This window comes from Mya arenaria, chromosome 9 (assembly GCF_026914265.1).
Source record: "Mya arenaria isolate MELC-2E11 chromosome 9, ASM2691426v1".
Lineage (NCBI taxonomy): Eukaryota > Metazoa > Mollusca > Bivalvia > Myida > Myidae > Mya > Mya arenaria.
Window position 1 is genome coordinate 71,869,192 of NC_069130.1, and position 26,877 is coordinate 71,896,068.

At 34.5% G+C, this 26,877-nt stretch overlaps 2 protein-coding genes across 3 annotated transcripts; both read right to left on the minus strand.

Moving 5' to 3' along the window:
* Positions 1-362: 362 nt before the first annotated feature.
* Positions 363-13,023, minus strand: LOC128203278 (zinc finger protein 91-like). Its single transcript, XM_052904617.1, has 4 exons — positions 12,973-13,023; positions 8,771-8,884; positions 6,689-6,845; positions 363-6,022 (listed from the first exon to the last, which is right to left on the minus strand). The coding sequence occupies exon 4, from the start codon at positions 5,973-5,975 to the stop codon at positions 2,889-2,891; it is 3,087 nt and encodes a 1,028-aa protein (XP_052760577.1). The 5' UTR covers positions 5,976-6,022; positions 6,689-6,845; positions 8,771-8,884; positions 12,973-13,023; the 3' UTR covers positions 363-2,888.
* A 10,351-nt stretch (positions 13,024-23,374) lies between these two features.
* Positions 23,375-26,005, minus strand: LOC128246439 (uncharacterized). Of its 2 annotated transcripts, none has more exons than XM_052964645.1 (3): positions 25,921-26,005; positions 24,473-24,537; positions 23,375-24,104 (listed from the first exon to the last, which is right to left on the minus strand). In XM_052964645.1, exons 2-3 carry the CDS (start codon positions 24,525-24,527, stop codon positions 23,782-23,784), a joined length of 378 nt encoding a protein of 125 aa, XP_052820605.1. In that variant the 5' UTR covers positions 24,528-24,537; positions 25,921-26,005; the 3' UTR covers positions 23,375-23,781. The 2 variants fall into 2 exon arrangements, with proteins under 2 accessions (XP_052820605.1, XP_052820606.1); XM_052964646.1 differs by lacking the exon at positions 25,921-26,005 and adding an exon at positions 25,023-25,054.
* Positions 26,006-26,877: the final 872 nt, after the last annotated feature.

Genomic DNA, 26,877 nt, shown 5'->3' on the forward strand with positions numbered 1-26,877 from the left:
TGCATTAACAGCGAACCGTGATGTAATATTCTCCCTTACGGTGTACTAGCTATTGAGCTGGTATTCCCTTGTCACAGTTCAGTTTTGTAAACGTTCTCATTATAATAATGGAATGATTAGTTAGCAAGTCATGACTGTTCTTAAGCAAAGACAATGCTTTGTTTATAATTGCAAAAAAATCAACTTAAATATATATATATATAGCAAAACAATATGGAATGTTTTCTTTTCAATACAATGTACAATTAAAATACAAAAATATATTTTGCAGATATTATATAAATATATATATATATATATATATATATATATATATATATATATATATATATATATATATATATATATAATGTATGCGAGTGTATATTAATTTAAACATCCACAAAAATACAATGATATACACATGCTAAAAATTACAGTGCGCCATTTACCTTCAAATGTAAGTATCTATTAAAAATTAAAAATGATTAAGAAACTTTTCCAAATTCGTCCAGAACAAGTCAAAATATATAAAACAAACATTACATAATAATAAAATCACTAGTGATTACAATTAACAACACAAAGCCGTCACAGACAGCTATATCCCCCACCTCATGGGGGCATTTTTTGTAACGAAAGCCAATCAATGGTAAGGGTAGTTTCTCAGGAACATAAGAAATGCATAAAATTAAGAAAGGGCAATAACTCTTTCAAAAAAGGTCAAGTTGCAAAAGCCTGACAATATGCGCTGCGTCACTATATAGTCATAAACGTAAGAGGAGTTGCAAAGAAACCAATTTTAAACGTAAAATAAAGAAAGGGCAATAACTCTTTCAAAAATGGTCGAATTGCGAAATCCCGACAATATGCGCTGCGTCACTATGTAGTCATCAATCTGTGAAAGTTTTGTAGAAATTGCATGAAAAACGTAAGAGGAGTTGCAAAGAAACCAATTTTAAATGTAAAAAAAGGGCAATAACTCTTTCAAAAAATGGTCAAATCGCGAAATCCCGACAATATGCGCTGCGTCACTGTATTATAGTCATCAATCTGTGAAAGTTTGGTAAAAATCGCATGAAAAACGTAAGCGGAGTTGCGAAGAAACCAATTTTAAATGTAAAATAAGAAAAAAAGGGCTATAACTCTTTCAAACATGGTCGAATCGCAAAAGCCCAGCAATATGTGCTGCGTCACTATATAGTCATCAATCTGTAAAAGTTTGGTAGAAATTGCATGAAAAACGTAAGGGGAGTTGAGAAGAAACCAATTTCAAATGTAAAATAAACAAAGGGCAGCCCCATTGTTTTACTAGTATTAGGTTATACTTTTTTCTTTTAGCTAGGTAAAGAAAATAACTTCCAAAGATAATATGCAAAATACACCATTTACAATTTCAACCATTTACAAGTGCTTAGCTAGGGCTTATTTGGGATTACGCCAGTGATTGTACTATGTACAGAATAAAACTTTCTTAAGGCCCATTAACTTTCGCCATCAGTATTTTTTTTCTACATCAGCTTACAAGCAACATTCACTATTCCTTGATCAAGTATGATATATACAACAACAACAACAACAACAACAACAACAACCTTTAGAGACATAACTAACAAAACCTACCTAATGTTACAATTGATATTATGCAGTAATTCACCCCTGGATGGGATTCAAAGTGTTGCCTGTGTAGTGTAAAACAAATAAATGGACTTGAAATAGATTGTTGCCAGTTTTTTCCCTGTCCATTAAACATATCATATTTCCCCCCCTAGCTGTGAATCCGAGTGAATTATTACCTGTAAAGTTTGGTACACAGGATATCACTTTGAACTTTGACAGATCAAATTAAAATAGACTACATGTATGTACAAGATAAGGAAAGCAACATGAAGTATGTCTTACAGTGATCAAAATTAGCATAAGCAAGGAGCCCGGGCTTGTACAAAAATTCTGGTTTTATTGTATGTTCATATATCCGGGCTTGAACGTTACTATTTCATTTTTATTATATGAAAATATAGTATTTGATATGGACATATAGTCTTTGGGCTTGTTCCATGAAAAATCTTTATTTCAATAACTGGGCTTCCAAAAGAGATCATTCAACTATTTTTTGTGTTGATTGCCTTACATCAGCAGAGATGCACATCAACATACAGCTCATTAGTCATGGAAATTAGACTTGGATGAACAAGATGAAATTCTTATACTATTGCTTGGCATCAATTTTTTTAACAAGACCTGTTTATATATAAAATTAAATTGTTTAGCAAGCCCGGAAGACATTTTACCAGCGCATGGCTTGCAGGCTTGTATTAATTAAATTTCTGTATTTTTCCTTAAGAAAGGGAAACAACCGCATACTACCTTCCCCCAAGAAATTAACAGAGTTATAATTCATGACTGGACAACCAACCACAGCACATTGTAATAAGCATCACTGAAATTCATGTATATTTGCCATTTACAACTGTTTAGAATTAGTCCGATTTAAGTAATTGTAGTTTGTATATTTGCTCTATATTTCAACTGAAATCTGATGCAAAATGACTGTAATTTAAACTTTCCATTTTTTCAAGGCAAAAAAGGTTGTTTGTCATATATTTAATACATCTTTTTCTGCTCACAAAACACCTCGAAATTATATCAAAATGATATGGGGTCACCAGACTGTCAAAATTGAAATATCTGTATGTTGGATCCTTCTACTATGCAAATAATGGTCAGATGCCCCATAATGTTATTCAGTGAAAAGACAATACATACAAAATGATATTGAATATATGTGATCACTACCTGTCAACAACTATCAAAACACACTAGTTTATTTTCTGATGACAACAGAAGTATTAGGTTACAATGGCTATCATTTTCAAGCCATTAATTCCTCTTCGGTGAATTAATGGTCTTCAGGTAAAATGGTTGTACCGTGAGTGATTTTCTAGACAATCAATGAAGCTGAATTTCTTTCCACATATTGGACACGAATGGGTGTTCATGTTAGAATGTTCCTCCACCAAATGTATCTCAAGCATGCGCTTCCCTGAGAACTTTTTGGCACAAATATTACACCTAATAAATGCTATCCTTTCCTCTTTGCTTATGGTTATGGCCTGCTCAACTTCAACTTTTACCTCCTCTCTTGTTTTCAAATAGCCATCAGCTGACATATCTTGGTCATCACTCTTACTTTCATTGGTCTTTAATTCAGCTATATGTAACCTTGATGCTGCCTGACCAGCCTTTTCTATCCTTTGGCTCTTGTTATCAGTGATTTCACTTGTTATCTTTGTTTTTTGTACATCAGGGCTTGATTTAGTCTTCAAGTCTTTGACTTTAGGCACCAACTTCATCACCACATGCATTGTTTGATGCTCTTTCAACATTTCCTGATAATGTTTATCAAAATCTTCTGTACTGAAGAACCTACGTTTACACGTCTTGCACATGAGTTTTGCTTCTTTTAAATGCACTTTATTGTAATGATCAACAACGTAACGTCTATGCCTGAAGGCCTTTTTACATTTTGTACAATAATATACTCCATCCTTAACATCAAAATAGGCGTCAAGCTCACTTGGTCTATTCTTGCTATGATATCTTCTACTTCTATTATTTCGCTCTTTGTCTTCTTTGCTAATGTTGCTCTTCTTACTTTTAATTCCCGTTTTGTTGTCTGTACCCGAAGGCTTGTATCTTCCGAAACCTGACTTCATAGCAACTTTTGTTCCAATAGAGCAGATTCGGAAATGGCGACGCAAGTTTTCACGAAACGGGTAACCTTTACTGCACTTCCGACATTTGAATGGCCTCTCATTTGTATGGACAACTATGTGTCTTTGCATGTTAGATTTTTGAGGACTCGTATAAGTGCAAACAGGGCATACATTTTCAGTATGTTCAACTAATGCAAGTAACTCCTTATAAGAGTATTGTCCAGAAACTTTCTTTTTCCCATCTGAAAGTCTTTCTCTTGCTTGGTTTCCTAGTTCTTTCACATATCCCTGACCATCATGCTTTCCTGCTTGATGCTTGTGAACTGTTAATACAACTTTGGACCTAAACTCACAAAGGCTACATTGAAATGGTTCTTCGTCAGTGTGTGAAACAATATGAAGTAAAAGAGTGCATCTATTTTTACAAATTCTGAAACAAATAGGGCATGTTGTTTTACCGATAGCCATTTCTTTAAGCTCTTTGTATGGATATTTCTTGTTGGTTCCGGACACCTCATCTTCATCCTTATCCAACTTTGTTCTCTTTTCTGCAATACCAGCTTCCATAACTTCTTTACATGGGTCTGACTTTCTTTTCAAAGATTCACCCAAAATCACTTTTGCATCTTCTACATTGCCACTATGTGACACATCTATTTTATCGCTACTATTTTGCACATTCATTCTTCTGCTACTACATGGTGCATCAATTGTTTTGCTACTATTTATCCCAACATTTCTATTTTCATCACAGAAGTGTTTCTTCAGATGTATGCGTAACTTAAACTTCTTGCAACATTTTCTACATGAAAATAAATTTTCTTTCGGCAACCACACTGGAATATGAGACAGTTTTGTTGGCTCTAGTTCATCGTTTCCACTCCTACCAACTGTTCCTTGCCCATATGATTCTGTATTTGCTTTTATCTCATTGTTGGCACTATTTCCAGATTGCCTTGTGTTCTTTTTCAAAGCAGCACCTACTCCATCTTCTATCACATGCTGTGGCATCACCTTGCTTGAGGCAATGGGTCTATGAGATAGTGATCTTATAATTTTTTCTTTAAATCCCTGGGGTATTGCAGAACATGATTTGAGATGTGAGCGAAATACATCCCTCTCTGTATAACTCTTGTAGGTGTCTTCACATCGCCAACATTGAAACAGCTTTGTATGAGAAAAAGCATGTTCCATAAGTTCTTTTATATTCCTCACAACCTTGTCACATACCTGACAAGTCAGTTCTGCTTGTGTAGGGTAGGGCAGTCTATAAGCTCTTCCTTGGTATAGAAACTTTTGCTCACTGATAAGTGTGACTTTAGACATATTAAAATTGTCTGGGGTAAATTTTATATTTCCACCACAGTGTTTTTTAAGCTCTCTATTTCCTTCCTCTAAATGTTCTAACCCAACTCTTCTTTGATTGGTTTCCAAGGCCACAGTTTCAGCTTTATGGCCAAGATCAACTATTTCAGTTTCATCCATATCATTAGTATCAACATCATTCACTGCCATTACATCAACTTTATGTTTTTCTACTTTTATATTGTCAGTAACCAAACCATTGTCTGAACTTACACTTTTCTTCCCCTTTTCTTTCACCAGAGTTAGATTACCCACACCTTTTACTACATTGGATTTATTCACACTAGACTTTCCGGCTTCAGACTTTTCTTCCTTACCAAAATCTGGCATTTTCTCATAGTTCCATTTCTGTTTTCTTCTAGAGTCTGATTGTTGTTCTTTTACACTAATTGAATTCTGTGATTTCTTGTCATTGTCATCAGACTGTCTTCTAATATCATCACCTCTTTCTCTGGAACCAGGATCAAAACTATCTGATTTAAAACTTTCAAACAAATTGGTACGAACTTCTACATCCCTTTCCTCATGTTGGCTTTTATCAACACTGTTACGCTGAAAGTTATCATTTGGACTTTTGGCCTGAAAGTCAACCTGACTTTCTTCAGAACGATATGGATTAGTCTTTGAGTCAGGCAAATCGTTTCTACCATCAATCTGGCGCATTCTAGGAACTGATTGGCTATCCCTAGAATCATGTGGATCAATCCTCCTTTCAGATTGGCTATTCCTAGAATCTAGTTGACACATCAGTGAATCTGACTGGCTATCTCTGGAATCTTGAGGACTCATTCTGTTGTCAGGTTGGCTGTATGGATGCAACATGGGAAATTTATGTTTATATCCAGAGTCAAGAAGACCTGGTTTAGGTTGAAATGGGCTAGGGTTTTGCACGATGAAGCCGTGATGACTGTCCATTGAATCAGGGGTAAGTTTTCCACACCCTGGAGTTTTCCTCTCTTGTTCTGTGGAAAAAAAGAAAAATGATTAATATACTAGTATCAAATATTCTATCACCTCCTACATCAATGATTGTTTAAGAGTGCACATGATCAAGGAGTATATTCCATGCAAAAATATTTCGCTATTGTGTGGTGTAAATGTATATCCCATCTCAGTTACTAACAGATTAACTTTTAGTTTAATTGCAGTATTTTTTTTTACTTAGTATTTTTACAGCAGTGTTTATATATTTTTACAGCAATATATATATAAATATATATATACGACTGTTTTTCTCACATGATCAAGAGCAATAACTGTACAATAAATATGAGTTATGAGACTTATACACAAGTAGATATTGCCATTGGAGTAAATATTTTGAACTGTTTAAAAAATATAAGCTAGGTAACATGTGACAATTATTAGAATAACACACAGCAAATGCAATACTATACCACTCAAATACATTTAACAATATTGTCAGGTTAGGTTTGGAAATCATTAAACACGCTTATTTAAACTTTTGGATTTTGTTTTTAATGATTTTTATCAATCATTTCACACAAATTGTTTCTTTCGATGATTGACCCCATTCAATGTAAATGAGTAAGTCCTCTTAAGACCCCAAGTTCAAAGGTATTCCAGTTTCAGTATCACCGCCCCCACCACCAACCCACAATAATTACCCTTTTCTAGATATTGCAGAAATCCCCGAGCCACGCCTCAGAAGTCTTCCATGTAGTCCATTCCACGCTGGGACCCAATAATACATGGCATGTTCTCCCCAGCATGACCAAGGACAACGAAACTGTCGACGTCTGCTTCATCATGTAATCTCAGAATCTGAAAAATATGGTAACTTTAGGTAAGATTTATTTGATGTTGCAACAATGAATAAAAAGCATAGGCTCTTATTTAAAAAGCTTTTTATATTTGTTTATGTTCAGTTTTCAAAATTTATTGTGTACATGTCACTAAGGACTGTTGACCTTTCCTGGGTGATAACCAGTTCTTATCATCAACAAAGCTTCTGGAGGGGATCAAACCACAAACTCTCTGATTCAGAGTCTGTTATGCAAACCACTCAGCCAACACAACCAATCATACACACAACATATATCTCAATCGAATCAGGTAAGGCTTAATGTTTTAACACACAGGTGATAGCGAAAAGATGAAAAACATTGCCATTAAATACAGAAGATGATAAATGTTTTTGCTCTCATCCTCAATCCATACCAGTGGAGTCTCATGCAGTAAAATGTTTGAGTTTAGAATGTTGTCAATCTTTTTGAAACTCTCACATTTTTATGTTACTTCTCTAAAAAGCATTTTTCTGTTACATTTCATGGTAAGTAAGAGTGCAAATGTTGCAAAATAGGCATGTCCTATTTTAAGAACACCATGTTTGATGATATTTGGTTGTACATAGCTAGATTTTGAGGATGGAGTGGATACTTTAAATAGTTTTTTCAATACAAAGGACAGTCATTACTCTATACTATAAGCTGACATTTGTGGTTATCGAAATTGACCAAGATAACCTGCTCATAAACATATTGTCTAAATTTGTTGATGATCTGACAAAAGTTCCTCGACAGCACAGACACATAAACTTTGTGTTATCTAAGCAATTGAAGGTCCATCAAATATAGACAATAACTCTGAATTGTCCCGTCATTTTGTGAAACCAGGCCTCAGCATTTTACCTGACATGACCCATTTTTACAAAATCAACCTAAATATCTATGGGATAAACATTCCAACAATTGTTAATGTAATTTCAATTTATTAATTAAGTATAAAAATAGCTCTTGGAGTCTAAATAGCACGTTTCTATGTGTAGATGGGACCGTAAGTTTCCGGCTAGCAATAACACATGGACTTGAATTAAATTACATTGTGACGTACATTACGACATATTTCACAACCAGACCAGTTTTGGGTAATTTAAAGGGTGACAGCTCTTGAAGCAATATGGCAGATTATCCAAGTTATCCATGGATATGTTGCCCATTAGCATACTGACAAATTTAAGTGAAGATTGGACAAAGGTTTCTGATTTAATAATTGGACAAGACTACTTTGAGGTTATTTATATAATTAAAGAGTGATAACTCTGGAGTGACTTGAGCACAATAAACTGGTTGGCCGAGATATAATGCCTTTACACATTCTGATCAAATGTTTGTTGATTGTTGGACAAATGCTTCTAAAGATGTCATCATGATCTCACAACATACTGGACACTGCCTACCTGCTCGCCTGTACCCTGCAGGTGAAACTACATTTGTATAATACATCCTATTCTATGAATGGGTGTGTAAAAAAGAGGAAAATATATCATACAGGGCTTCCATAAGGGAAGTTTAGAAGTATATTACTTCATAAAATGTCCCAGTGGTACCTTTTTTTATCATTCTTTCTTTTAAGAAAAAAAAATATACCTAGTTTATTTTCTGCTTATTTTTGACTTTTGGGCCAGTGATGATTGATTCCTTAAAACAGGACTATTGATATTGCCTAGATTTTTTACATTAAATTCAAGACCAGAAATCAAAGACCCAAGAATGCCCTTGAAGCAAATTTCCCCCCAAACCCAGTAGACTGTGACTGCTTCCATGATGCAGTGGAAAACTGATGCTACACATATTTAACTACATTGTGTATATGGATGGACATTTTACAGGTCCATTTATTCAGTGGATTAATTCAAAGAGTTAAAGAAATAATATAAAAATTATAATATATTATAAGATGTAACATACCAGGCGATTTATCTCGGAAGTAATGAATTCACGGAGCTGAACGTTGTAGCTCCTTGAGTTAATGTTGGTCATCGCAACATTATTCATTTTCTTATGCGACAGCCATCAATATTTCTGAAATAAACCCCTGCATTATTCCTTTTATTTCACTTTATCTTTTAATATTAGATTATCCATCTGAAATAAAGGTTATAATTTATAATGCTGCACTTCTATTTCTGAAGATAATATTCAATAATTAAAATATTCAAATTAAATCAAGGTATCCTAATAAACTCACTAAAATACCAACACTATGGCTTTCACTTTTTAGCAAAATTGAAAATGGTAAAAACTGTAAAAATTTAAATATAAAAATATATGTATATATATATTTTGGCCACTATATACCAGTATGCTCATTAAGTGATTGACACTTTTCTCTAGTCTTAAACAGTTTTATTTAACTGCACACTTGTACGCCCTCGAGCTCAACTGAACCAGTTCAAACTGGTTTGGTTGTCGAGTGTGGATGGCCCTCGAGTGATCCACGCTTTTAAACCGGTTCCAACCGGTTTCCAAAACCAATTTTACGGGGAGCCTGGGTTAGCCAACTTGGCCAAAAGGAGCCGATTTTAGGTGCCCTTGTAATCGCTTGAACCAGTTCAAACCAGTTTTGCTGTCGTGAGTGGATGGCCCTCGAGTGCACCAGAGGTTTTAATCGATTCAAATCGATTACAAAAATCGATTACATGGGGTACCGACTTTTCCCTTTTTGAGCCCAAAATAGAGCTTTTTGGTGCGCACTTGTATGCCCTCAAGCTCAACTGAACTGGTTCAAACCTGTTTGGTTGTCGAGTGTGGATGGCCCTTGAGTGATCCATGCTTTTAAACTGGTTCCAACCGGTTTCCAAAACCGATTGTACGGGGAGCCTAGGTTAGCCAACTTGGCCAAAAGGCGCCGATTTTACGCATACAGTATGCAAAAAGACGTTAATACAAATAACATTTGTATTACACTCCCAGTCAACTTACTTAAACAATCCTCTTATATTACCCTTTATAGGCTTTTTATTAAGCATAATTTTCCTCAAAATAATCTCAAAATGCCTGGGAAAAGGCCTGGCAGTCATGGTACTTAGCCAAAGTAAGCTGTACCCATGAATATATAGTTACAAAAGTTTTTGTGTTATGGACTTCAGATATTACTATCAGGTGACCAAATAGAATCTCTTAAATTTTAAATGTGTTATAAGTTTTAAAATTAATAGATCTTAATTAAAACTTGATAAGAAGGAATCATCATCTGGGATTTTTGACAGTGATTTAGACAAATTAACTAGTGTTCAGGGTAAGGAGTCACGTTACATAAAGCGGCTCCCATATGGGCCATCATGGGTCACAACAGATGCAGAATTACAGGTAAGCTGTGGATTTGTGTAAATACACAATCAAAATCATAATAAACACATTTGTTTAAAAACCCCAATGAGTATCAAAACACATAAGAAAAGGAAGAATATGCATTTGATTTAAAAGGGACGCGTAATGAAATAAAAATGGTTTCTGTAATTGGCCAATCATTTTCTGGGAACAAGCTGGAAATAATAGAAGACCACTGGGTTTGACTAAAGATGCTTTCCGTTGATTAAAGAGTAAATACGATGGTATACAATTATAGATGGATGCAGGCGGACACGTGTTCATATGCAAGCTTTCCCGCCACCATGTCAAGAAAAACTGGTTGAAAAAATGTATTTCCAACTAAGTTAAATGTATTACCACATATTTTAAACCCACCATCGTCGTCTAAGACAGTTTGTTACACATTGGCACGGTTTGAATTTAGACTCGCATACTTGCAAAATGCGAGCGACATTTGCAAATTGCAAGTGACTTTTATTCAAGCTCACAAAATTCTGCGAGTGGCTTTTTCTAGACCACAAAATGTTAAAAGGAAAGTAAGTTAAAATAAACATTAACTTAACTCCGCTACAAAGTTGAGTATAAATAGCCTAAAAATGGCATGTTTACACTACCAGTATAAAGAAGACAGGACCGTGTCACACTCTAGTAAGTTATCAAAAATAGTACAAATACAGAAAAGGCCAAGTTTTATCTTGAATATTTCCGGGATGCCTGAGGCATGCATTACACAAAGTGAAATAAGTGACGTAACCACCTAGCTCAATCATTGGCTAAATTTAGCGCTTTCGCTTTATATGTAGGCCACATCAACCTTTGAATTAGTCTAAAATAATAGACGTGTTATACGGGATTCTTCCAATATGAAGGATTTGCTGGAAAAAGGGGTTAACAAGGTGAATTAGCATGTGCACCATAGCGCTACATGGCGATGATGTGACCCAAATCCCCTTGAATTCTGGACAAAATCCCCTTTCAAAAATATGGCAATTGGTTATTTTCGTACTTGTGACTTAAAATACTTTGACATTTCACCAAATTAGACCTGCTAAAAATCCCCCTGAATTTTCAGCATTTCTGAACAAATCCCCCTGAATGGTCGCCAGAAAATATGGCATGTATGAATGTAGTTCCACATAGGAATGGCCATTTGTAATGTTCTAAATGTAAAAGTTCTGAATAAAATTTAATATCTGATGTCTAGAACTTGCATAACTTGCTAGACGTTAGTGTTGACAACTTAAAAATCTGGATTTTCGTGAGAATTGTTCTCGTACCTTGGGCCAGAGTTTTTTATTTTTCGTTTTACAGGATTTTTTTCAAAAATAAGCAGCAGGAGGTGGGAATAAAAATAAGAAAAAGGTGTCGAAAAATGAGCGTCGAGAAAAAAGAATAAAAATAAGATGGATTTTCCATATTTTTTTTATACAATGCATGTTTTGAAGTTGTGCACACTTTTTGTACTCCATACTGCCTGTTGTATAATAGTGTTGCGCCACAGCTGTTAGAGGGCATCATTTTAAAAATTACAACTTCTTCAAATATATTTGTATTGTCCATACTTTCAGAAAATTAAATACTATCCAAGTTATGTATTTCTTAACAAGAATAAATGCCAAAATGTTCCAAGTTCGTAGAAAATAAAACGACATCCGCAGCATAAATTTATTCATTTTAAATCTTTGTAAAACTATTAACCATTTCGCCAAAAATCCAGTTATTTAAATAATTATAGAAAACTAAAAATGTGGCTTGTCTCAATGAAAACCTAAACAAGAATGCCATCTCCCTGCAATTTCCATGGATTTGGCCATAAACTGGCTGAAAATTGGCTGGGTCGTTTTCTGGCCGGTGTCTAAACAGAGCGGCCCATATTTGGCCAAGAAACGGCCATAAAACAGCCAACTTTCAACCTGACATTTGGCCGGTAGCCGAGAACTGGCCAACCCCGCTGTAGCAGAAATAGCGGCAGCCATATTCAGTGTGTGTATACCACGTGATAAATTACGTCATATATGCTACGTCGGAAGGCAATATTTTGCTTAAACTGAATACTTAAATCAAAGATAACTTTTCTTTTAATACACCATTTTAAATGAAACAAAGGGCAGTCTATGCCACTTGCAGAGCACCGCCTTCGTTTCATTACCAGAGTTTGATTAGAAGAAACGAGAATGATTGAAGAAACGGGAAAATAAAAGTAAAGTAAGGAATTTGAATCTTTTTCTTTTTTGGGTTTTGCAATATTTAGGTACGGCGCTCCCGTAAAACGAAAGATAAAAAGCCCTGGCCTACGGTTTAAGCATTTTCTTTACATGTGTGTTGCTTTTTTATTGACAAAAAGTTGCCGCGCTACAAATTTTAGAACTTTATTTGTTACACTTGCTGCACTACGCTTGATTTTCTGAATGTTGTGGTGCCAATGAATAGGTTGTGGTGCTCATGAATAGTAATTTAGTAGGAAACGAATTGTGAAAAAAACTGTAGCAATTTCATAACATGAAAATTAACAATTAACTGAATTAATATCATTTTCGATCTTTTTAAAGTATGACCTACTACCACGCAGCTTCAAAGACTTTAAGGTTCATTTGGTGTCTAAATTACTCTAATATATTAATACCATAGGCGGCGACGACGCAATAATTCGACAAACAACAACAACAACAATATGTTCATATTATAATATTTCAGAGACCATGTACATGTAAATATATGAAGTGTCTTTTGTTATTTATGTTGTTTATTTCATGTAAATGGCAAATATGATAAAAATAAAATCTTATTATTAAACTTACAACCAATTTTCATTGTAGCCCAACTTTCGGTTAACTTCATTTCCGGATAAGTAAACTTGATTAACGATTTGTAAATTGAATCGATTAAAATTTAATGTAAAAACGGCTCATGCGTCACCGGGATTGACGGCACCTTTAGACCCCTGAACACACTTCTGTCAGTACTAACCATATTTACCCTCGCCATCGGGTAATGGCCGCGAGCATTACCGATTGACCATTTTTTACAAGATTTAAGTACTATGAACATAGTTATATTGATGTTTAAGCCCGAGTGTAATCGATTTCAGTCGGCAAACATTAGGATTTAAGCCATGTTTTAAAAGGACAGGGTGCTGCATAAGAGGGGACAGGGGGGTAATGGAGAAAAGGGCACATTGATTCTGACTGTGGAGAACAGGCACATTTTGAAATAGCGGACCAAGAGTGTTAAGAATTGTGTTAAAATGAAGTAATATTTGTTGTGAACTGCCAAATATGTAAAATTTGTAAGTATTTATAATCCGATATTTTAAGTTTTAGTTTAATTTTCAATCAAAATAGCAGAAATATTAATTTAATTTAATTTATCAATTTTAATTGAAATTTGCGAGGGCAGAGGTTGTGTGTGTGTGTGCGTGCGTGCGTGCGTGTGTGTGTGTATGCGCGCACGCGCGCGCGCCGTGAACGTGTGTGAGTGCATGTGTGTGTGTGCATGTGTGCGTGCGTGCGTGCGTGCGTGCGTGCGTGCGTGTGTGTGCACACGCGCGCGCGCCGTGTACGTGTGTGAGTGTTTGCGCTTCCGTGTACATTGTATAATTTTCGGCCCATGTGATTTAATCGATGACTTAGCGTTCTTGTAAATAGTCTTCCTTAAGTGTTTAGAAAGGTAAATCTCCTGCATTTTTCTGGAAGGTTTTAGCCGCCCGTCCATTGATAAGGGGCTTAACTTTGTTTCAATACGTTATTAAATAGTGCACAGAAAAAAATCGATAAGTAGGGAAAACCATGTTTAAGGAATTCATTTAATATAAGATCGCGTCCTTCCGAACGCCCGATACTTAATTGAGAACATGTTTGTTTGATTTCATCATTTGAGATTTCAATGTCTAACTATGAGAACATTTTTGCAATTTCCCCTTCAGAAATCTGTTATTGAAATATTCTGTATCTTCTTCATCCTCTTAATAGAAGACAGAGTTTGGGGCGTTGATAGATTTGAAATATTGCTCAAATTGAGATAGAGTTACGTTTAAAGAATTCTGTTCGTGATTTTGGCAAATATTAAACATTTTTATATCGCATGCGCTAGCTTCTCGTTGACGCTTTTGTCGCATTAATAGCGCTAAGAACAAAAAATAGTTTTATGTTCGGTTCTAGTTTTAGTCATAGGTGACATATTGTTAGTCGGATCGTTGTTTCTGTATTTATTAAGGTTTTTAAAAAATCTTTACAATAATCCTCGCATTCATTATCAAACCATTTATTATTTTTATTACTTGACGACCTGTTCCGATAACCTGTCTTTTTCTTAAAAACAGGGTCACATATGTTACCATATTCTTCGTAAAACATATTAAAGTTTCTTCTAGGCTTTAAGTATTAGTTACTCTTAACAAATTGGTTGTTAATGCATCTTACTTTAATATGAAAGCTTCATTTCCCAGAGCAGAACGAAAATATTCAATTTTGTGATTGCCCAAGTTTTATTCTATGTTCTGGTTTTCACTATTTACCTCCCTTCCATTAACAGTGTCACGATGGTTTGTAATTAGCACATAGTAATGAAAATGATATTGCACAATGGTCACTCATAATGTTTGGACCATGTATATCGAAAGACGATATATGTGGGATTAATGTCGGTTTACATAACACATAATCGACCACACTTCTTTCAGTATTTTTTATTTTTATACATGTAAATTTCCCGGTACCCTTATCATTACACACCCTACCAATCATTATTCGTAAACCTGTTATTTCACAAAATTTAATTAATAATCTACCGTTTTCGTTTATAATTGAATCTTGGGTATTTCTAGCCAAAACATATACATAAAATAATCCGGCATTGTTCTGTAGAAAATCTTCCTACCCTGCTATTTAAAGACCATATAATTTAGATTTTTACAATCATAATCAAAATCAACAATGTCATTAACAATATTATCAATTACACAATTTAGTATTGACAAGTTCTTGTAACCTTATTTACAACACTCGTCAAGGGCGGTAAATGGCAGAAGAACATGTTGCGTTCATCGGAAAATATTCGCAATTGCCGAAAGACAGTTCATTTCTGGAATGGAAGTTGGGTGGTAAATATTAAGCAGTAAAACACATTTGTTCAATTCTTACGAAATCTAGTTAGACGTTTAACATGCAGTTAACTGTGGTACCTTAACAAAAAACTACATACTGTATTGTAACAACAGTATTGCATTTAACAGTTGTTATGTGCATTTTGTTTGGAAAAAATACCTGAGTAAACTTGAATGATTGTATATATATGTTGTCATTTCCGCTACATGGTTGTCATCCCTATTACACAATTTCATTTCCGTTATAGTGGTTTCAAAGTACTATATTTTCAAAATCTGTCGACACGTTACTGTCACATTAACGATTGCCACCTTAAATAATGATAAGTAACCCATATTCATTTATCTTTCAGCAATACTTTTTTCCCTACACAGTTTAGAACGATACGGATTTTGATCATTTATAATGAAAGAATAAACAAAGTTCATCATTCTGTATTCTAAAATGTTGCATAAGTATGTTGATTCTGTGGTTTAATCAATGGAACATGTACACATATAAGTTTAAGTACTAAATAAGCCAAAAAGCAAAAAATAACTAGATTTGATCAAATTGCAACTGATTTATTTCATTTCACGGAAATGATTTATTTTCAGAAGGTGCATTATTTGGAGCTCTGTCTTTTGTTTAACATAAACATAATTTAGAAAATATGTTAAATGTTGCACTTCAAAAATTAATGACTTGAAATAAACTGAATAAAAGGGATTTTTATGTCAATGTCATTGAAGCCGCAGAATAATAAGACTTGTACGTAAAATATAGAATGACTGGCTATCAATATTTTAAAGGACATGTAAACCATTTACGGACGGTTTATATGTCCTAAATATTTTCGACAGCAGGGATATCCTTATTATATTTCCAGGCTAAGCGCATGTGAGTTTTGTTTGTGGTAACCAAGTCGGACAAGTGGGTTTCTTACGGGTGCTCCTTTCCCCCCCGAAACACAGGACCACTCTGTCGCATAGCTTTGTGCTAACGAGAGTGATAAATTTAATGTTGTAATAATCTGTTTGAAGTTTTTTTCTCAATCGCTGTGTCTTGAATAGGTTTAAACTAACCTTTATTGCAGCTTTACCAGTGCAGATTATACTTCATGTTTACATTGTATTGTAAATATTTATTTGCATAGTCATAGCCTCATTCAATGTTCTATTTCTCCTGTTATAGGAAGCCTTTTCTTGTTTCCCTTATGAGTTTTGCATATCGGTCGCTACGTAACGTCTGAGCTGTATTCACTTTTGATTGTATGAATATATATTTCTTATGAACTATGACTATATTTTCCATTCATTGTTGTACAACAGATTATATAATTCAATTATATTATACAATATAATATAAATTATGTATTAGAACAAAATTTCAACGGATTAATAGGTTTAAATATGTTGACTGTTCAACGTAAATAAATACCAGATCATTTTTCAATAAAGGTGCTACTGTTTGAAAGTTTGTGTTCTCTTTCTGGCACATAAAACATAAAATCACAAGTGGCGAAGACGGTTTGCCTAGGATCAATCATAATCTATTACCTACAAAGACAGTCTTCTTTAAGAACCTTATGCAATGAAAGCAAGTTTGAATCAAAGTGCTGAAAGCACTGATGGATTAGGGCTTCATTTAGGGGAATGTTGATAACCATGTTCTAAGCATTAAACAAATCGGCTCACATCACAAGGGGTCACTGTTTAATGGGCTGGCTTAAACTTTAGACTAAAACTGCTTGCAAGCTGCAAAGGAAATTTTAAAAGTGTGGGTAGAGGGAGGGGACCTAAACAAATTAATTTACGTGGTTGGCGTATGTTAACCAAAGTACACAATCATACTTGTTTAATTTGATTATATCATTTTATATCAAAGGTTTGTTATTTGCAGTTTCAGAGAAGATGATGTAATTATATCCTATATAGAAAACCTGTCACCTCTTTTTCAAGGGAGCTTTAAACCACAGGGCCATACTTTGGATACTATTTGTAAAAGACATCAATAAATGCAACAGTAGGCCATTCTTGTATTGTCCTCTGTCTCTGTCCTGATAGCTCTCTATCTCAATAGTTGCAAATGGTTGTAGGTTCATAATTCTCCTGGTCATTGGTTATACAGAAAGATGTTGAATGTAGAATCAAGAAGCTTTCATTTCAGGCACTCCGAATTGAATAGAACTGTAACATGTGCCTAGAATTTGTAAGATTCCTAGGCAACATGTATCAGGTGTTGCAGTACATTTACTTTACTACAAATACTTTAACCCGTCCTTGTAAATCTAAAAAAAGCTTTCATTTTGCAAAAGTAGTTCATATATTAAACTATAATAAGGTTGCTAAATCAGAGTTTGAATAATTCTGATATCTAGATGTGCCTTTAATTGCAGCAATTTAATGTCCAACTCATGATGTCATTTGAGCTGGTTAAGCAATACTGCATTTCCTTGGTGTGGGGATTGCATTATATACTTGAATAAACAAACAGTTTTTGCGTTGGAAAGTACAATGTACAATGTTACATGCAATTTTCTTGTCCTGACTCCATCCAAGCCTTAAATCTTAGATCAACATGTACTTGGGGCTATGTGTTTTATCAATGAGAACTATAAATTATGTTCAATTTAGTGCCACTTATGATATATCATTCCGAATACAAAAACACTAGCATTTTCTTTAAAACCACTAGCATTAATATCCTATGTTATGATAAAACCATTGCCAATGTGGTAATTTGAAAACACTAGAAATTTGATCTGGTCAGGGTTTGACATAGTCTTTCTAGGCAGCTGGACTTGTTTTGCAGTTACTTTGGAAATCTTCAAAAGCTAAACTGATCAAGACTGGAGCAAAATCCTCACAATACCAAAAGGGATTTTAAAGACTTACGTTCATTATCATTCTCATATCACCAATACCATTAGTGTTTATCTACAAACTTAAGTCAACATAAAAATGTTTTACATTAATATTGCAATGAATAAAACATATTGCAATAACATAGCAATCAAGCCTAAACATGAGATTTCAACATTTTCCAGAAAAACAATAAATAAGTTTACTTAATAAATTTCTCGATACTTACACAAGCTGGAAAATGGTCTCTTTTTGAATACTTCACATATTTCATGGCTTTCATCATTCAAACTAACATTTCGCTTGTTATTTTACTATTCAATGATTTGGTAAACATTCATAAATGATGGTTAAAATTAAGATTCATACTAATCATGCCTACCAAAAACTCCTGACTGACCAATTAGAATCCAATTTCGGCAGGGCTTATTGGTGGTTCAGTGAAATCAACCATGACCTCCCACAATCTGCACTGATCAACAGTAAATGCATTGTTTCCATTGTTCTTATTTTCATAAAGTTAGAAAGCAACTGCAGTGAATAAAATGTATTCCTTATCACTGAGAGAAAGTTTAGAATGAACGAAGCCGACGGTTACATTTAGTGGGATATCAAATCCTACAAATGTATTCATCATTTTATGTAACCGTGTTGTTTTGTGCTTCATTTAATTTCATTGAACTTTGTTTTTCTTAGTGTTCAATCCCAAGCATACTTGTTCACATTTAAGTGCAAGAAAAGTCTCTAAATTATGATCTGAGTAAATTTTTATATTAATGTTAGGTCACATAAAAGATAAACAATGTATTGTGCTTTTTAAAAATAACAGTTTTTCATCTGTTTAGAATTATTTCAAATGCTGTGCATTGAAATTTGATTATGAGTTTAAACTATGACAGGAATAATTCAAGGGAATGTTTTTTTTTGGTGATTTCTAGCATTTTAATTGTCTGAATCGCATAAATATTTATAAATTACGTAAGGTATCGGGTATTCTCAAATTGGTCACACTTGTTGAACTTTGTACTGTCTTCTTTTTGTGTGTCTCAAATTTAATACAGCACTGGCTTCACCTGTTATTTATTAAAGGGACTGTACACCAGAATGGCACCAAAAAAAGTTGGATTTTTTTCTTTAACGAATCTAAGGACAATTTTTTGATAAACTATTTTACTCTTTGATATCGTTATTGCAAATAAAATACCAAAATGTAAAAAAAATGCAGTGCAGTGTCGAATCCACTATGCTATGAAGACTGGGTGGAATTTCCAGGCCCCAATTTCTCGAAACTTCTTAAGTCTCTTATAACAGGATTAAGCTAAACCAATTATTTTTGTCTTTCAATATTTTACGTTTTGTATACTCCTTAAACTGGTTTAATACTTAAGATAGGAATTATCGTTACGATTATAACAATAAACCATTTTTCATTTATACAAATTCACTATAATTATGTATTTTGGCTAATTGAAATAAGCAACTTAAGCCTGTTAAGCTTAAGAAGTTTCGAGAAATTGGGGCCAGATATATACCTAACTCACTTAAATCACGTAATAACATTAACGGCAGATTACGCATAAGGAATTAATTATACTCGGTAGACATACAATGTACTTAGTAATCTTTTTTTAATGGAAAAACACGAAATAACTGTTATTAATAAATCATTTGTAAACTATGTGCATCATCAGTTAGTTAAGTTTCAATGCATTAATTCGGTACACATCGATACCAAGTTAATGTCAGGTTTCTATAAAAAAGAAAGTTTTTTTCTTTTTCATTATTAACTGAGTACAGCCCATTTAAAATGTACCTTATAATGTCTGTGACTTATCAAATATATAATAGTAATGGTCTGCAACCAAGAATTGTTTGAATTATCAATGTTTCAAACTGCATTGTGTATGCGATTGGAAAGCTAATCTTGAAAGCTCCCTTATTATATTTTTTTTTAAAAATAACATAGACCCTGCAAGGTTCTCATATTTGGATGATTCATAAAGATTTGCACAGTTATTTATGTATAATTGCATTTATTGATACAGGTTACCTTTTTCAAATCTATGAATTAGATTGCAAAGTATAACTTAAAAATAAATATATATTCTTAACTTCTAATAAGTAGTTAGTTAATTTGTCAACTGCGCACCAAAACACTGAATATGTATGTAAACGCAAGCTTATGCATCAGTCAATTAATTGTAACCATGCACCCCCCCCGGTCCAGGGTATAGCGGGGACTTTTACGTTCGGTCCAGCCAACCCAAGCTAAAATCCCCGCCCTGCAGGGATGATCTGATGGCAAAGTCCCCACCAAATTCCCCCCAGCACACAAGGGACATTAGGTTAAGCCACATCCGCACTGTATTTTCCACGAAGACCCGATACTGCGGGGCCACCTGAAAGGTAAAAACACGGACCATTTCCCCGGTATACCCCCCCGGATGTGGGGGCCCTGGTTACAATTGACTGGTGTATGCTGATCCATAGTAATCCAATCTCATGCCAAGACGATTTCTGGTCTGACATCTCCAGGTAAGTTATTCTTAAGCATAAAAAAGCCTGGACAGCATTTGAGAAAGACTGTTGTGATGTTAAATCTTCATTACTTCACTATGCCACAACATTGGGTGATTAATTACTGATTTTCATTCTTGGCGAGGAAACAAAAAGTGAGCTCAAAGCGTCTTCAGAAAAAGAACTTTATGCACCAGTCAAATGTAACCACGCCCCCCCCCCTCCAGGTCTGAGGAATACTTTGACTTTCAGTCCAACCAATCCCCTATAAAATCCCTGCTCTATCCTGCGGGAACGAACTGGTGGTAAAATCCCTGCCAAATAACCTCGCACCCCAAGGATCTTAGGTAAGGGTAATTCCCCGCTATATTTTGCGGGAAGACAAAACCACCGCAATCATCAGGCACTGCGAGGACACCGCTGAAAGGTGAAAACACTGCCCGTTTCCCCAGTATACCCCGAGGGGTGGTAACAATTGACTGGTGCATAATAAGAGTAGAAATCAAAAGTGAGCAGGCAAATGGCGATGGTTTATCACACAATGTCATTGAACAAAATGTACTTACACTGAGAATGGCTCCAAGACATTTCTATGCACATAGGTAAACACTCATCATATTCATAAGCCAGATACTATGCACATAGTCATACATTTGGCTTCATTTAAAATGAAACTTTATAAATAAGTATGCGCATATTTGATATTTCTTTACCTCCATTTTGCAAAATTGAAATCACATGATTTTATCAAATGAACTTGTATTGCTTGAAATTCTACGTGTCAAATTAAACATGCTATCCACGGTAAGATGACAATAAATCCGTTTGATGGTGGTAATCATTCAATGGCGACTTTACTGGTAAATTTCTTCAATATAACACGTATAAAATTCACATCATCAGCATCCGGAAGTAGTGATAACATGTACATGTGTGAATCATTCGACCGCTCTGATCAGAGTGAATGAGTCAATACAGTAGACTGGTACCCGAATTTACTTTTCCTCAAGAACACAACTTATGACGTTATACAGGTACGCGGCATATGTTTTTTTTATATTTTACATTAATAGTATTTAAACAATCAATACCAAAAATCATGCTGTATTTAAAAAAAAGTGCTGAGTGACATGATATGATTAGTTAAAAATAAACTTTGTATTTAAAAAGAAAATGTCACGGCAACATGCAAATTATGTCGAAAAAAAGAACATCCCTGTTAATAAATTAATACCAACATTCTATACAAAGGATAACAATATTTAAAAAAAACCCACAAAAAACAACAACAACAAATATCTTGGTTGTTTACTACTTAAACCGCAAGCTTGATTCGTTTTACGTACCCACAAGACATTTCGAATGCGCGACGGGCACCGTGGTTAGCTGATACTGGTCTCTTTTCGGATAAAAGAGAAAGCGGCTACCAGTCTATCAATCAAGAGCTTTGAACGGAAAATGTCGATGCGTACTTTTGCAATATGTTCATATTCTTACTGCATTTAATCTGACCGTATGCAAGAACATGCATGTAGTTAACCCGATTAACTCACTCGCTACGTACCCATTTCTTAGCTTCATTAAAAGAACATACAGTTAGCTTGTCTTGTTAGGAGAACTTTTTTTATTGGATGTTTTCATTGTAATCAGTTCTGGTATTACGTTGATTATTCAAATTTGCTAGCGGCAATCCAATCAAAATACAGCGTATGAATACATTACGTCAGTGAACCCCCAGATTCGGCTTGAAAATGCAGACATCGCGATTACGGCTATGAACTAGGCCACAAGTGCCCTAGTCCAAAAACCGACGGGTAAACTTTGGATTATTATTAGAAAATGGTTAAATATGACGACGTCAGTTTCGGACATCTAACCAACGTGCAGGATTAACCAGAATCCACGTTTTACCATCGTCAGGTTCCATCGTCTGTACAACATTTAGGCAAAGTCAAGTGTTTGCTGTGATATTTCTACATAGCTGTGTGTTTTTCCCACAGTGCTCTATGAGAACAATATTACAAATTAACAACTACGTAGTGTGCACTAAGCTAATTGTAATAATACTTTCTATATTGTTAAAGTAAGTGTTTAAACGTACACACTGTATGAGAACCAACATACTAAGTTATAAAACTGTTTTAGCTTGTAATGCTATTTAAACAGGTTCATATCCCCCTCATTATGCCAAAAATATGAAATCCCACTCGTTGTCAAAATCGTACTGGCTAGATGAATTCATTGGCACAGAAATTCTGTATCTGGAATAGTCGTTGAGTACTTGTTAAGTTATTAGTTGATTTGATGTCTTGTTGAGGTGTGTCTCTATTATGTTTATTTTATCTTTGTGCCTTTAAACATGGTTCGATTATTAAGATACTTGGCTTTTCCCTGTTGTTTCTGTTTTTAGAGTTTAGGTACGTCGACCCAAATTCATTCACAATGCACTTCTTAACACTACATTGTAACCTACTACGTTTCATTACTATGCATTATTTTCAACTGCTGTTACAACACTCATTTTTTACTCAAATTATTGAGCGGAAACAATCAATTATACATGACCTACACCCCGGACGCCTAGACACAGGCCCGTCGACGTCCACATAATATTAACTTAAATAGTGTTTAAAGCCTGGTTTAATGTGGATATGGATTGATTGAAAGTTTTGAAAGCAGCATTTAGGTTACTCCATTATTTGCAATACATGTAAACTAATAATAAAAACAACAACACATTTACTTCAGAAAGACGAATTTTATTAGAATATTCGAAGAACACGGAAATTAGATATACATCAAACATACAACACAAATAATACTTTCTTACCAGTAGATATGCAATAGTAGTCGATCTTTTAGTATTGTTTGTGTTCATACATACTGCAAGTTGAACAGTGTTTAGAAACAATTTGGCATGGACTTACTACAAGAGAAATCAATCTGATTAGTCAGAATATGCGTAACTGAATCACAGCAATCCAAAAATAAGCCCGAATTAGTAGCTTAGTAATGGTCTTCAATGTCTTTATTACCATTTATTAAAAGATATTTACATTCTAGAACAGAACAATAATAGGAAGCCTAGAATACATGCAAACTATAAAGGGAATATTACAGAATCTAATCCTTCCATTACAACGTCTTATGAGCAATTAGCATTTAATGCATCGATGATTGACCGGCAGGTGCCATTACTCTTCACATGGTGAGGAATCCTGGTGACAAGTCTGTTGTCTTTGGTGATTGTAATGTGCTTTTGTTTTCCCTTTTTGACCTTGCAACCACCCTTTTCGGCAAAGTTGATTAGCTTCGAACTTTTGCAGTCACCAGGGTATTGTAGAGCCTCGAGGTCATAATCGAAGGAGTCATCTATTTCGTCATCGAAGGATTCTGCATCGTCGTAAGCAATATTGCTTTCGTCACTATCTTCGATTTCAAAAATGACCGCGTTCTTTTTGACGATCTCTGAAAGACATGTTCTAAATGTTTAGTGATAAACTATGGAATATAACAAAGCTGTGCTGTATATAACAAACGCAACATATTCAGAGAATATAGTTGAAACTAGTCACGCAAATTATGACCACAAGGTTTCAGTTTTTCTATATATAAAGCTAGATGGATATTAATTTTGCCAGATTATACTTTTGTATGTAATGACTTGCATTGCGTAGCTTTATTGATCCCATATTGATATTATTTGAAAATGTTTTGATTGCTATATCACTGAAATGGGATCAGACTGCATAGTTTCCAGTATGAGTGCATAATCAACCTTTTAACCACACACTACGTACATCGTATATCGGTACTGACAATGCAAAACCTCTTACCTCGGCAGGTACACACGTGCAAGAATGCAAACGTAAGAAGAAGAACGATTTTCATTTTGCTTGACCTAAAAGAGAAGAACCATTCACATAAAACGCTTCTTAACTGAACGAATATCTTCTTAAAGTATTTGTATCCAGATCTGTAACCGAAAGGCAATGACTTAAAGTTTATATATTTTCTCTACACAAGCAATGCTTTAAACCTTACAAGGGCTCCAACGTAAATTATTTTTGCGGAATTTTAAATAAGGGACATGTTCGATGCGGAACAAAATGACGGATTCTATGAGTATTTTGGTGTGTTCGAAGGATATTTTGACCTGGTAAGTAAGTCTAAATCACTTTTATCGTAATATAATTACTCCTTTCCCGAGACCAGACGAGTAAGCGTCTCTCAGTTTTTAACCTATGCTTCTAGAGGCCTTAATAAAAAGTTATTGGATGTATAAGATGAAAGATTGTTTGTTTACAAAGTGAAACTAGAAATTGCGTGTCTGGTCTCCGGGTAGGCGTTTTTATAATGCGGTTTCAGTGAAATAAACTTACTTACCAGGTCAAAATATCCATCGAACTCACCAAAATAATCACATTCGGAATTCCTCGGCCATTTTTATCGAACACTACCTTGGATGTATATGGACGGTTTACAATGACAGAAATCGGTACAATTTATGTCCGCTGCATGTAGTAATTTAACTTAGCAGTTAAACTTAATGACTAAACTCTTAAATCTTAATTTTTTTTGCAATAATACACTTCACTGGCAATCAATGTAAACGCAGATCAACAAATACCAGCTAAAACAATACATTTAATTAATGATATAATTCCAAGAACTTCTTTTACAGATGTTCCGGCATACATCCGAGGTTGTTTTCGATAAAAATGTCCGAGGAGCTCCGAATGAAATGCTCAAAGACATTCGGAGATCCTCGGCCATTTTTTCAAAAACAACCTCGGATGTATGCCGGTACATCTGTTGAAGTAGTCCGTATTTTTTTGAATAAAAGCATTAATTAAATGTAGTGTTTAAGATTTGTATTCATTGCTCTCAGTTTAAATTGATTGCCAGTGAAGTGTATTATTGCAAACATAATTACGATTCCCAAGAGTTAAGTCATAAATTTTAACTACTAAATAAGATTACTACGCGATCTATTTGCAGCGGACTTAAACGTATCACTTTTTAAGTATGTAAACCGTCCATATACATCCGAGGTTGTTTTTGAAGAAATGGCTGAGGAGTTCCGAATGGCTCAAAGAATCCACCATTTTGTTTCGCGGAACAAACCCCTTTCTTAAATTTCAGCAAAAATAATTTACGTTGGACCCCTGCCTTAAATCCCTATATATGCTACTTTAAAAACGTAATGAATATATCTCTATCTCTAATATTTTAAATATCAATATCAAACACAAATAATTTCAAAAATACAACTTGAACATACTTTGATTTGCACAGAAATTGCTACGCCTTATGACAAATGCTTAATTATTAAATGTCCTTTATTTATACCCAATTTGTATCCTTATACCAAGGGTCACTTAGCGATAAGATCCGAACATAAGTATGAACATGTGTGAATGCGGATATGTGTGAATGCGGATGTTTACAAGAATATAAAACCAGGGTCATTTGCCCTGTTGCCCTCGAACTGTATCCCGGATAACCTTGACGCATTGGCTTAGGCGTTTTTAATGCTTTTGCTACGTTTCTGGAATGTTCGTGTTTACCGCGGTACTTTTCCAACACATTGTATGCCTTTAAGATATTACAGATTCTTTTTGCCAGAAGGTTAGAAAAAACTTAGTGTGTGAAACTTGCTGAACCGTAAATCGCAAAACGAGTTTTATGGTCTAGGCAACATTCAAAACATGCGCCACTTTTACGGCCTCTGAGACCTCCACGTTAGAGGGAAACGTTAAAGCTGCACTCTCATGGATTGAACGTTTTGACGACTTTTTATTTTTTGTCTTGGAACGAGCCAGTTTTGGCGAAAATGCATGGAAACCCGTAATTTAAGACTGCTAACAAAAAATTAGATCGCAGATTTTTATATTTAAGTCCAAAATTTGATGTTTTATGCATTTTTCTTAAACCGTTAGTCAGGATTTAAGCCATAAAACATTGATTTTCGAACTGAAATATGAAAAACTACGATTTGATCTTTTGACAGCGATCATGTATCATTGGTTTGCATATATTCACGCAAAAATTTGCTCTTTTCAAGACAAAAAATAAAAAAAAAGTTGTAAAAACGGTATGTCTGTGAGAGTGCAGCTTTACGGTCAACTATTCATACGAAGTCCCCATTTGAAGTATTAATTGCCGTGACTCATTTCGTGCAAAGGCGGACAAATAATAAGTGTCATCACCTTGTTCCGTTACGAAGATATTTGAATTC

Bases quoted from the DNA above. Each gene is read 5' to 3' on its own strand.
- LOC128246439 (XM_052964646.1), bottom strand. The intron at 24,105-24,472 runs GTAAGAGGTTTT...CATGTCTTTCAG, and splicing joins GCACGTGTGTACCTGCCGAG to AGATCGTCAAAAAGAACGCG.
- LOC128203278 (XM_052904617.1), bottom strand. From the start codon at position 5,975: ATGGACAGTCATCACGGCTTCATCGTGCAAAACCCTAGCCCATTTCAA.